This window comes from Salmo trutta, chromosome 28 (assembly GCF_901001165.1).
Source record: "Salmo trutta chromosome 28, fSalTru1.1, whole genome shotgun sequence".
NCBI lineage: Eukaryota > Metazoa > Chordata > Actinopteri > Salmoniformes > Salmonidae > Salmo > Salmo trutta.
The window spans coordinates 22,646,055-22,659,536 of NC_042984.1; the positions used below are offsets into that span (position 1 = coordinate 22,646,055).

The following is a 13,482-nucleotide window of genomic DNA, read 5'->3' on the forward strand; positions in this document are numbered from 1 at the left end:
CGACATGTCATCTGTATGCACTCCAATATCAAATGGAGGCTGCGCACTTTCTGCTGGTCCATTTTTTCCAGGTAGGCTACTTCGGTTTTATACAGTAGTGGAGCATGTGCTTAATATGAGCAGCTGAGAAATAAATATAAAAACACTTATTTCACTCCATGCATCAACCACTGTTTGAGGAGCATGCTCTCGCTGCGCAACAGCTGATATTCCACCCAAACTCTGTATGTCATGGGCTCTCAAACATTGTTGCTGCAGCTACCCAGTGCTTCATTTGGGAAACCAAGTGAAATCTGTTTGGGAACATCGACAGTAACATGTTTTCACAACAAAAATATTTGAGCCCCTCTGCGGGCTCGAGAAAGGAATAAAGTAGAAAGTGGAGATGGAAATGCATAGTGGTGAGATATTCTGTATAGCTAAAAATGTGTCACCCAATTAATTATGAAAATCTGAAAAAAATCCCTATTACTAGGCTATTCAAAATTGCCCTGCACAAACTATGAACCAACAGCATGGCCTAGGGCTACACATTCTCTCCAAGACTCAGATCGACATTTTGTAGCATGGCATATTGTAACCAGGCCATCCAGTATGCATAATAATACAGTCCACACTCAAAGGTGATTACTCAAATGTGTTTAATTTGAGTAATTTGTTTTAATTTTGGAGTATAGGCTAGACCAATTATGTACCAAAGACATCTTAAATCAGTTTTGTTTTATGTTTTAATGAGATGCGTAATATGCGGTAACGGCACAATCATCATTTTAATTCCGTTTTTTGGGGGGGCTTGGGCTCATAAGCCTATGCGTATGCATAAGCTCTAATACACATATGGTTGTTTTGAATGAATCATCACCTTAGAAAGCACTGTCCATTTCATTGTGTTTGGCTTTGAAACAACATCCACAACGACCATGTTTTCCACTCAGTTTCAACCTGCTGTTGAACTTCTTACTTCAAATTGATCATCATAGTGAGGTGAGTTTTAAAAGCATGATGATGTTTTGATGATAAGTGTTTGATTTTAGTTGTATTTGCATTGATGTCAGAGTAGTTAGAGGGAAAATAGCAGGCTGAGTACCAGGCCATTAGGACCTGATGGAAGGACAATAGAGCCCTGAGTACCAGGCCATTAGAACCTGATGGAGGGACAATAGAGCCCTGAGTACCAGGCCATTAGAACCTGATGGAGGGACAATAGAGCCCTGAGTACCAGGCCATTAGGACCTGATGGAAGGACAATAGAGCCCTGAGTAGCAGGCCATTAGAACCTGATGGTCGTTAGCAAGTTGGGTACTACCAAAGCATGTCCAGAGTGCATAACAGGAGATTACCTTGACTCAACGGTCTTGTGGAATTTTACTGCGGTCATGACTCATGACTGCCAGTGTGGTGGTAATAAGACCGCAACAGCCCTAGTCCAGACCGGCACTTACATATTTTGTCTTGCCCATGAATGGCACACATACACAATCCATGTCTCAATTGTCTCAAGGCTTAAAAATCCTTCTTTAACCTGTCTTCACCCCTTCATGTACACGGATTGAAGTGGATTTAACAGGTGACATCAATGAGGGATCATAGCTTTCACCTGGATTCACCTGGTCAGTCTGTCATGGAAAGAGTAGGTGTTCTTAATGTTTTGTACAGTCAGTGTATATCAATATGCAAACTAGACCAGTATCAGATCTATGCTCGTCCTAACGTCATCACCACATGTCCTTAAAGATCAAAGCCATGTTCACTATTCAGACTGTATATTTGTCTTGGACGGAACTGTAATCAATCGTTTGAACCACTCAACCACTGCAAAGATTATGATCTCCCTCCGTTCACTCAGCTGCTCTGTAACAACATGTCCAGTGGTATCGGAGCACCACTTCTCAGGCACGTCGCATCCGAATATCCATTCTCAGAGTGGCAAAGCACAGGGAAATTGATTGTCTCCTCTACACTCATGAAGATCAATGACCCTGACAGGGTTCCATGACGACCGTGATGTATTGATTAAAAAGAAGAAAAGGACAGCAAAGAGAAAAACATACACATCAGCAGCAAATATCTAAAGAGATGTAAATGTCATTTCATACAACCATTTGAATATGTGACCTGGAGCTATATTGAGTAAATAATAAAGAAAAAGTGTTCTGCGTGTCAAATAGATATGCCAACACCCCCTTGTCCCTAATACCTTGGCAAACTGAAAGGGACTTTTGCATCAGTACGCTTTACGGCACATATCCACTCTGTGAGTAGATAACAGTACTGTAATAGCACAACAAATACCACTGCTGTCTAGACAAATGAATGCTCACAGCCAGCACCTAAGAGTGAATGTGATGAGATGTGTGCCAAAGTGGGAAAGGACTGGCCATGGTCCACGATGATCACAGAGAATAGAATGTTGTCTCCACAATAGTTGCATTCTTCTTCTGTGGTGTTCTTAGGGTGGTCCAAGCCCAGAAAGCTGAGCAGGAAGAAAAGCACCATTTAAACAGATATTTTCATGTGGCTTCATATGTGGTTACCAGGAACCATTACCAAGAGATCACAAGAGATGTCGGTATTTGACATCTTCATTAATTGTACAGCTTTGACTTTCACAGGTAAATGCCTGCAATATTTGCTAAGAAAAGCAATGCAAATCTATTAACATCTTCACCTTCCACGACAGAGAATGTATGAGGACCGGACATGTTTAATGATTTACAACTAGAGGATAACAAAATGAGGAATAGGAGCCCCATTAAATAGAGCTTGTGCATGTCTGTAACACACACACACACAGCCATAGCCTATGGCAGACGGTGGAATCAGACATGACTAATTCATTTAGTATAAAGGAAAGAAAAAGAAGACAAAGCAAACAAAGAAGAGGGATAAAAGCAAAAGGGAGGGGGGGAACCGCTGGCCTTCCTTCCAGCCCATTCTTTGTGGAAGACACACCACTTCTAGGCCTCCCTCCCTCACTCCACTCTGGCCTCATTTTGTTGAGTCGCTCCCTCCAGGCCAGGGCTGGTTGATTCCACATTGTGGCTGAGGGCTGCTGCCTCTGGCTCCCTCCCTGGCTGCAGTAGGAGCTTTGCCTTCCAGAGAGACCCTCGGGCCCAGGAGCAAAGGTTACACCAACACAGCCACCGCTCTGCACCGCACCACAGCATGTCAGGACCTCACCAACGGTTGCCTTGGTGCTGTATTAGCTAGCTAGTAACTTTCGACTTGAGGTTAGCTCAAAGGCTCAGTGATTAGCCTTGTCCCCCTTCACTATTTCCCTTTTTCCTTTCTCGCTCGCTTTCTCTCTCTCCACCTGCACCTCTAACCTTCATCATTTTCCTACCTGTTCTTCACCATATCCTCCACAATATTCCTTAGTTAATTTGATGAAGGACAAAGGAGCTTGTCACCAACATCTTTGTTGAATCAATATTGACCTGACAAATTGTACCTTTTATTGTTCCAGTATCTCTCTCCCTCTCGATCTCATCTGTCTCTCTCTTTCTCATCTCTCCTCTCGATCTCATGTCTCTCCCTCTCGATCTCATCTGTCTCTCTCTCTCATCTCTCCTCTCGATCTCATCTGTCTCTCTCTTTCTCATCTCTCCTCTTGATCTCATGTGTCTCTCTCTCTTTCTCATCTCTCCCTCATCTGTTTCTCATCTCTCACAATCTCATCGGTCTCTCTCTCATCTCTCCTCTCGATCTCATCTGTCTCTCTCATCTCTCTCTCTCTCTTTCTCATCTCTCCTCTCGATCTCATCTGTCTCTCTCTCTTTCTCATCTCTCCTCTCGATCTCATCTCTATCTCATCTCTCTCCCCCTCATCTTTTTCAATCGCATCTTTCTCCCTCTCTCATCTCTCCTTCTCATCTCTCCCTCTTACAGATGTCTAAAGATAAAAAAAACCATACAAATATTACTAACTGCACATTATTCATAGACTATCCTCCCACTCTTAAGACTTCTGTTTTCAGAGTCCATTCTCTGCCAGGCTATGTCACTTAGGCTACAAACAGGTGCATGCCATTACTGAGTGATAACACTGTTCTGGTAACATTCCACATGACAAGCAAGTGTGTAATCAATGTTGTGGGAAATTAAGTTAGAAAAAAGTAGTTATAATTGCAAAATGTAAATATTCGGTTTTCCCACAAGTGGGGGCCGACCACCCAGGATGCTAAATAGCCCCCCCCCCACACACACACACTCCTTGCCTGACGGGCTGAGGGATGTCTTTTTGTGTCTATCTGTGTGTGAATCATAACCAAACATAATCAAAGCTGCTGAGGCTGGCACACACACACTGTGCTCTGTCCCTGGCATATATAGATCTGGTTGCTACAGATTGACATGAGTAAGCATATTCTTATTATTTAAAGAGAGAAACAGACAGAAGACGGGAAATAGTAAACAGGTAAGAAAACAGCACTCAGGCAGCAACTTATTTCAGCCCTTTTATTGTATGGATGGATGACTTATAACTGCAAGTAAAATGTTGTCCTATGACCTGCATCGTGCATGCATTTTCAATGACTTTCATTACCCTAAACCTCATAATCATCAACATCTTTAGTCTGAGTACTCAATGAGGATTTAGAGTTTTTCACCTTAAAGCCTTGAGGCACAATCTGTGTATGAATCAAACAGAGGAGGCAAGACATGAAAGCAACCTGAGTGCAGTACTGTAGCCTAGCTCAGTGGAGGCTTTGACAGAGAGACTAGGGAGAGCCCTGCTCCTCCATGAGAGTGTTACAGAGTATTTTCAAATACTTGGCTTGGTAATGACAAATACATCTTTCATTAACAACTACTCTGTTCTTGAAGTTCTCAACAAACCTGTTCTGTTCACACTGTTGTTGTTTGAAGTGTCACCAGTTTATCTTCATGGTTAGAAAACGGGAGTGTCAGGGGGATTTAAACATTGATTAACGGTTTTGGATCAGACCTATAAAACAGGTTAATTTGCCACTTTTGTGCCAGTCTCAGAAAAGTGCAGCAGTAGCTTAACCATCGTGGGGAGACAAATATAGTCTGGGCATGCAACAGAATAAACGATTTCCTGATCTCAGGACACATGCCAGTGCAAAACAATATTTAAACAGAGTGGAATTTCCTAGGTACTTAATACATAAACATATTTTGTATCTGCCTACTAAAAGAGCTTCAATTTGCTTACCAGTGTGCCTGTTCTTTAAATATAATATAATGTTGAATAGGATTAATGAGGCATACTTCGTTTTTTTATTTTTTATTGTGAGATGCTGAATTTATTGGGGTGGGTGGGTGTGTGTGTGTGTGTGTGTAATCTTTAAAAATTAACTAATTTGTAACTCAATTAGAAATTGGTCAGGCATTAGCTTACAAATTCACAATGCACAGCGGATTGAGGTAATGAAATCTGCACTAAATAATCATAGCTGCTCCCCAGGGTCTGAAAGATAAAACCTGGAGGAATGAAGGTATTTTAATGGGAAAACGTACCTTGAGTGGATTTGCCTCCTGAAGCGCGAGCTGGCTGTTGGACAAAGGCAAGCAGACAGAAACCGACTAATCCAATGCTAGCGCGCATTATAATGTGCAGATGCATGGCTACTTTATACTGTAGTTGGACTGTTATAGTTAAACACCTACTTTAAAACGCTTAACACGCACAAACGGACGGTATTTTTTTTATAAGAAAAACGTGTTCCACCTTTAACAATATATTGTGGTACTATGTCCTTTCCTTTGTGTATGCTTATTGTGTTTCAAGTGATCGGGTTTTGCGGAATGCCCGACAATGTGCAGCAATAGAGAAGCGGTGTTCTGTGATCCTGTTCGACCCAGACCAATTTCAATATAAGAGAGAGGCAGAAGGACGCTTGAGAGAGATGGAGTGAGCCAGAGAGGAGGAAAGGGGTGGAGAGATGAGGATCCGCGCATTGCTCCTGCTCTCGCTCTCCCACACGCGCTCTCTCTCTTTCTCCAACTACTTGCAAGTATTTATTTTTCTGCAGGAATTTACAATCAGCTGCTGGTTGGAACGAAGTCGGGGGTTGTCACGGAGGAGACTTCCGTGGGCGAAAGGTCAAACTCTGGGTGCAATCTATGGACCGCGCGCCACACCACAACCACTTTGGACACTTTCCCCACAGACAAGGGAAAAGAGCGGTGCGGAAAAAAAATTAAATGAAAACCTGCAACTGACACATATAATGTCAAATATAAGGAGTTGTGTTGATAGCTCCCCATTCACAATGACCGCGAACGGGTCGTAGTCCCTGCGTGTGCTACGCGAGCTCTCGTGGACACTCCATCTCCCATGATTGCTTCTCATACTAAATTATTATTACCTATTTTTGCCACCTCAAAAAAAGCCAGGAGCAAATCGCATTCAAAAAGATCTAGAGAGCAATAAACCCCATGACATGATCTGCTATTGAGCAATAGCCTGCAGGAGATTCAGTTTAATTATCAAATCTTACTCATATATTTGTTCCGCTGGCTTTACATAAATGAAAAACACAAGTCTGGCATTTTATATAATCTTTTTGTATACATAGGCCTACTCCTTTTTCAAATGAGTTTGTACCCTGTCCAATTTGTCTGCACCACCACTTGAATTTGCTTATTGCTATACCCAGGTGTAGGCTACACAAGGCAGACACAGAACAAGTATTACATTTCCCTGGCCACACCTCACAAATAGGTTTTCACATCTTCTAAAACCCAGCAATGGATATCTCCAAGCAGCCTACATTTCCCATCACCTGCCTGTTAACACCCCTCAAATGATACATTTCCTTTTTATTTACAGCAGGCCAAACCTATACTGCTTCCCTCCTAGCGGATAAGTGTCCCATTAATTAATATGTCTTTGTGTTGTGCAGCTAGTCTATACCTCCCCCTTGTCTCTTTAAAATAATCAATACAATCTGAACAAAAGGAAATGCAAACAAGAATCAGCATGTTCCTGTTCTTTCATTATGGCAGTGCATCATGGGTGCTTTTCATCTTGAAAGAGTTAAAAGAAGACTGGAGATTGGAACATGGAGATTAGATTCAGCTCTGCATCAGTATTAGACTTACTTTATTTCATTTCCTCTAGGATTTAATCTGCTGTACTGATGCATTACGCTTTAAGTTTACATTTGTTTTGAGAAAGATAATGCTCAATAATGATGTTCTCTAGCTCCCCTGTTTTATTTCTCTTTAATCAAAAATGCAATTAGGGTCTCGCATTAAAATTGATTTGGAGATTAAAAATAAATCTATTTTCTACAGGCTTAGTAAGATAACGGAAACTTTTGATAGCAAACAATCTGATAAAAGCTTGACCATAAAGATAGTTATCTCTGTGGCTGATAAAATGTATTTTTTTTTTTCAATAGTTCAAAGGTACAGAGGAACATTAAGGTTTCTTTCTTATTTTTTTTAACCCAAGTTTAATCTTTGATTAAGTATTTGTTCTTTGTTTTTGCCTTGCAGGATGGAAGACACTTTCTGGCAATGTCTAATGCTCCTTATTAATATTTGGGTGGTAAAATGCAGCCTGATCATATACAATTTTATGGACGTGCATCTAATTTTGAAGAAAAAAAATCGACATGGATGGTACTCCTCTATTGTGAACCTTCATGTCGTGAATCTTAATGGTTTCCCTAGAGTTGTTTTTATAACCAGGAATAATCAGACAAAGTATAAAAATGCCCTTTAAAAGATATCCCTCTTGGCTTGTAACATACATAATTTGAAAGGATTCATAGTAATGACCATTCAGATCCAAATTGTGAAGTCTGGCAGCCTGGCCCGTGTAATTATAATAACATCTGTCAGAAGAAATATGTAAATATCCATATCCCAAACCCCAAATCTCCAGGTAATTGTGAGCCCTGTATAACCAAATGAGCTGAGAATCACTGGGGAGCCAGAGAAAGTCAGGCCACAGTGGCAGGGGGGCCTGAGCCTGGGAGCTGTAAGTGATGCATAGGTTTTCATATGGGTACAGCAGTAACACTTACTTCATTAATGGTAGAGGGGTGTGCATGGGCATCACTCTACACACAAACATACCTATTTTTACTTGAACAGATGCATAAGAGAAGCCCAGGTAATGTTTAATTTATGACCCTAGTCGTCATGAAAGGACTTCAGTTACACTGTGAATCTGGAGGAAAAGGAAAGAGTATGCCTGTAGGGTAAAGAAAGAGACTGGGAAAATACAGCTGCAGGCTGCAATACAGGCTTCTCCTATTAGATAAGCACACAGCCCCATTATGTAACCAAATGGCATCATATACTTCAGCAATGGGACTCACTCTACCATACCATTTTACATGCAGTAGTGCTTGCTTAAATTTACAGTAATGCTTGCTTACATTTTCCTACAACACTGACGTTGCAAACGCCATACTCAAGCAATTGAGCCACACAGGACCAAGATGGTACATTACTCATTCCCCATCTTCTCCCTCCAAGCAACACAGCAGGGTATTTGGGCATTGACCGTGCCAGATCCACAGGGGATCAGATGGGGGAGGTACATTTAGAATCGATTGAGGGTTAGATGATTTGGAACCTTTGCATTAGTAGGAACATCAAAACTGCTCCAAGGCTATGGGTGATTATTTCCCACCTGTTTTGGTGGTGACCTATTTGAATGAGCTAAATAGGCTGGGTAAGAGCTGCATACTCAGTCGTGGCTTTACTGTACAGACTGCAAAGAATCTTCACGAATCCCCCTATGATCAACTAAGATCCAGCCTGAGGCAGACCTTCCACACAGCTACAGTCACAGGATGAGACCTGCCAATCTCTAACACAGCTACAGTCACAGGATGAGACCTGCCAATCTCCAACACAGCTACAGTCACAGGATGAGACCTGCCAATCTCCAACACAGCTACAGTCACAGGATGAGACCTGCCAATCTCCAATACAGCTACAGTCAGATGACGAACGCCTGCCCCAAGAGCGACCAGGGATTATGGGGAAGTACCATGACCTCAGTGTCTAGCTATACGGCACAATGAGTATGCCTTTATCCCAGTCAGCATTTAACAAGGCCTACAGTAGATGAGGGCCATAGATTTCTGCTAGGTTTGTATCTTAACCAAGTAGAAAAGCACGCTCACAGTAGAATGACATGAAACTTTGCTCCTTTTGAAGAAATACGTTATTTGAAAATACATCTCTAAGGCGTTCATTCACTCCTCTCTGTCTGATCCCTAGAACTTAACCTTGACAAGCAAACCGACAAGAGAAAACACAAATGCAGAGATGCTTTGTTGAGTAAAAGTTTTCATATAAAATATTCAGACTAAGTGGCACAGGTCAAGATCAGTCCTAACACCATTTTTTACTCTGGAGAAAATAAATGATTCCTCTGAAAGAGATTAAAACAACCACACCACTCTGAGCTCTCTGGGTCACTCCCATATGAAGAAATACTATAGGTGTCACACCCTGATTTGTTTCACTGTTCCTGTGATTGTCTCCACCGCCTCCAGGTGTCGCTTATTTTCCCCAGTGTATTTATCCCTGTGTTTCCTGTCTCTCTGTGCCAGTTCGTCTTGTATGTTTTCAAGTCAACCAGCTGTTTTCCCATTCTCCTGCTTTTTGCTATTCTCCTTTTTCTAGTCCTCCCGGTTTTGACCCTTGCCTGTTTCTGGACTCTGTACCTGCCTGCCTGACCTTCCTGCCTGCCTTGACCACGAGCCTGTCTGCCACTCTGTACCCCCTGGACTCTGATCTGGTTTTGACCTTTTGCCTGTCCATGACCATTCTCTTGCCTACCCCTTTTGGATGAATAAACATTGTAAGACTCCAACCATCTGCCTCCTGTGTCTGCATCTGGGTCTCGCCTTGTGTCATGATAATAGGATACTATGGTATATATACTATAGTATTCACTGTAGTATACTGTCGTATTTACAGTTAACTATAGTATAAATACTGTAGTAAAATAACTGTCTAATATTCTATAGTAATTAATGTGCTGTTTTTGCAGAATGTAGGGAGTTTCTAGAGAGTTTTTCCTAGCCACCGTGCTTCTACACTTGCATTGCTTGCTGTTTGGGGTTTTAGGCTGGGTTTCTGTACAGCACTTTGTGACATGAGCTGATGTAAGAATGGCTTTATAAATACATTTGATTGATAGTATACTGCAGTATTTACTGTAGTGTTTTTGCAGACATTACTGTATTTACTGTAGTGTTTTTGTTGTACTATCTTTGACATGGAGAAATAGAAATAGAACATTTCCATAACCTGTAGGTAGGATTGGGATCTGAACAGATAGTTCAGCACTTCTGCTCTTTTCTATGACTTGTAGGGAACGCAATATGGACTATACTTGGCTTGTAGGTTTCTCACTTAGGGGTGGGACAAATTGCAACATGGGGAGGGGAAGGGGCAGGGTATATGCAAATTATATACTGTAGTATTTACAATAGTTAAAAAAGTGTAGGGTTTTTGCGGACTTTACTGTAGTATTGACTACAGTTTTTTTTTCTTCCGGATTATACTGTAGTATTTACTGTAGTATTCTACAGTAGCTTATACTACAGTTCATTATAGAATTCTACAATATACTGTAGTATTTTTTCAGGTGGGCAGGGTCAGCCAAGGTTTCACTTTTCGAGGCTGAAAAACAAATTGTTTTTTGTTACTCAGCCTTAAGACTTGATTTTAAACCTCCAGTGGAAGCAGGTTAAAATTGATACAAGGCAAAATAAAACACAATTCAACAGTTCAACGTTTATACTGTTACCTGGAGGCATGCTGTTCATTTAAGTGGAGGCAATTCCTCTTATTAGTGAGGTACAAATTACCAACATTTTGTACAAAATTAATTACTTAATGGCTTATGATAAATGGTATGGAATATGAAACACATTAAACACATTCATTCACTACTCATTTATTGTTCTGTGTAATCGCCAAAGAGAAAGCTGTTAAAAGTAATTATTTCCCTCTCGCAGCCTACAGACGGAGAATTCTAATGGTACTATAAAAATATAATTCTAATGGTATTATAAAAATATAATTCTAATGGCATTATATAAATATTATTCTAATGGCATTATATAAATATTATTCTAATGGCATTATATAAATATAATTCTAATGGTATTATATAAATATAATTCTAATGGTATTATATAAATTTAATTACAATGGCATTATATAAATATAATTCTGTTGGAATTATATAAACATAATTCTGATGGAATTATATAAATATAATTATAATGGCATTATATAAATATAACTATAATGGCATTATATAAATATAACTATAATGGCATTATATAAATATAACTATAATGGCATTATATAAACATAATCTTGACAGTAACAGGGAGCATTCTTTCCTATGAGAGAGCAACGTTGCAGACTGTTTATCCTCCCGTAGCTTTTGTTTTTGGATAACTGTGCTCACATCACCTCATTTCTCGGCAACAATAGAAAATACATAAATAAATCCTCATTAAATCCGCACCATATGCAGCATAATCCTGTTTGAAACACTCTGAAGCAATTAGGTCATTATGAACATCTAACAAGGGGTTATGAAAGAGGATGACGGTAAAGCCCATCAATTTGTTTTCAAGTCTGTTTGTTCTGCCTGCCTGTTTGTTCTGCCTGCCTGTTTGTTCTGCCTGCCTGAAATGATTTCAGATCAATGTTTGTCGGGACATTATGATTACAACAGGCAGTTAAATGCAACAGCTGTTAAGTGAGTGAAGTGGTAAAGCTGAAAGAAGGCCTGTGTAGCTGTGCACATGCAAATAAGGGCAACACCAGCAGTCCTTCATAAAGTGGTCTGTAAACAGTACGTTGTCTTATATCAGCACATGACGTTACAGCCTCAATCAATACTGTGCAATTACCGCACCCCTCTATAGTCTCTCACTGTTCCAGTCTGCATATACATCTGCTGTGAGGACAGACTAGTCTGCATAGGTTTACAGACGGTTGCCTACACACCTATTCAGCAGAAACCATCCAGCACAAAGCTGGACTGCCCTCTAGTGGCAGCATGGTGCTCACACAAGCTCTGAAGGTTGTCCACCTGTTTCTGGCCATGTTCAGTATGAAAACGTTCTTTATTAGCGTTGCCGATAGAAATACCAATAATAGAGCTGATGGGATTCCTTATTCTACATGTCAGAGATGCATGTTTGTTCTAAATAGTATATTTTTATCATCATGTCACCATCATCAAGGCTGTCTCACATTCGGCCGTGATTGGGAGTCCCATAGGGCAAAATTGGCCTAGCGTCGTCCGGGTTTGGCCGGGGTAGGCTGTCATTGTATATAAGAATTTATTCTTAACTGACTTGCCTAGTTAAATAAAGGTTAAATAAAACATAATAATCATGTCACAGAGAAGCACAAAGCACTCTTATTTCTGCATTTGCTCATCAATGATTCCCTTTAAAGAAGCAATCAGCAGTTGAAGCAATAACGTGTATAATAACACTGTTTCAGTAAAAAGCTGAGGGATGGGGTTGGAGAAATGTAACCACTCTTACATGAATAGACAGAGCTCTGGATGCAAGGACTGACCATCCATGATATAACATGTGTAGTTTAACCATGTTTTGAGGCTATATAGTGTTTGTTTACATTTGCTTTGTTTACAAACATGGAGTAAAACAAGCTTATATTTTGGGTTATGATGGGGTACAACAGTTGAAGTATGCTCATAAGGCATTTATAAGTTATATTCTTCAAGAATCAATGGGTACATATCATTAATTTATAAGTAAAACAATTATTTAGCAACCGCAGATTACCCCTATACCTGGTCCTCCTGCTCTAGGCCTGAACAGTGAAGGGAGGAAGTGCCTTAGGCTGGGCTCTCATTGGTACAGAGACAGACTGCGTACTGTCAGTTTGGCACGTTCTCACTCATTCATTCCTGAAGCAACATGCACCTCAAAGCTGCCCCACCTCAGGGAACATGAGCCAAATTCCACAGATACAAACTTGAAGCAGCAATTGGAGAAAAAAAAAGTTTCAAATTCACGTGTGTTATCGTTTGATACAATATTTTATACCACGCCTTGCAGAAGACAGAAAAAGTTTAAACAAACCATACAACTCTATGCACAAGGAGTACATTGAACAATTTACACAACAAATTTCACAGAAAAACATTTACTGGAAGAACTGTGCAGAGGCAAAGTTTGGATACAGAATTACGCCAAAATCTCCCTCAGTTTTTTATGTGACCACATTTTCCAAAATCTAAATATCTACTCCGAATTAAGATTCAAAGATGTCTGCAGAAAGAATTGGATGTCAGCTACAGAAATGCATAACTATGGATATGAATATCATTCTCTTCATGGTGATGTATCCTGAAGGGCGGTAGTTAGCCTAGTGGTTAGAGCATTTGGCCTGTAACTGAAAGGTCGCTGGTTTGAATACCCAAGCCGACAAGGTGTAAAATCTGTCGATGTGCCCTTGAGCAAAGGACTTACCCCTAAT

General features: G+C 40.5%; 1 protein-coding gene across 5 annotated transcripts in view; it reads right to left on the minus strand.

The window, feature by feature from the left end:
* Positions 1-5,957, minus strand: part of LOC115165820 (signal peptide, CUB and EGF-like domain-containing protein 3) — a 113,856-nt gene extending 107,899 nt beyond the window's left edge. For 3 of the 5 annotated variants that reach the window (XM_029719225.1, XM_029719226.1, XM_029719223.1), the window contains exon 1: positions 5,485-5,957. In XM_029719225.1, coding sequence (XP_029575085.1) covers positions 5,485-5,590 — 106 coding nt within the window. In that variant the 5' untranslated portion in view covers positions 5,591-5,957. The remainder of the gene's footprint in view (positions 1-5,484) is intronic. The other 2 variants (XM_029719228.1, XM_029719227.1) reach the window with 1 other exon arrangement.
* Between the last annotated feature and the right edge of the window lie 7,525 nt (positions 5,958-13,482).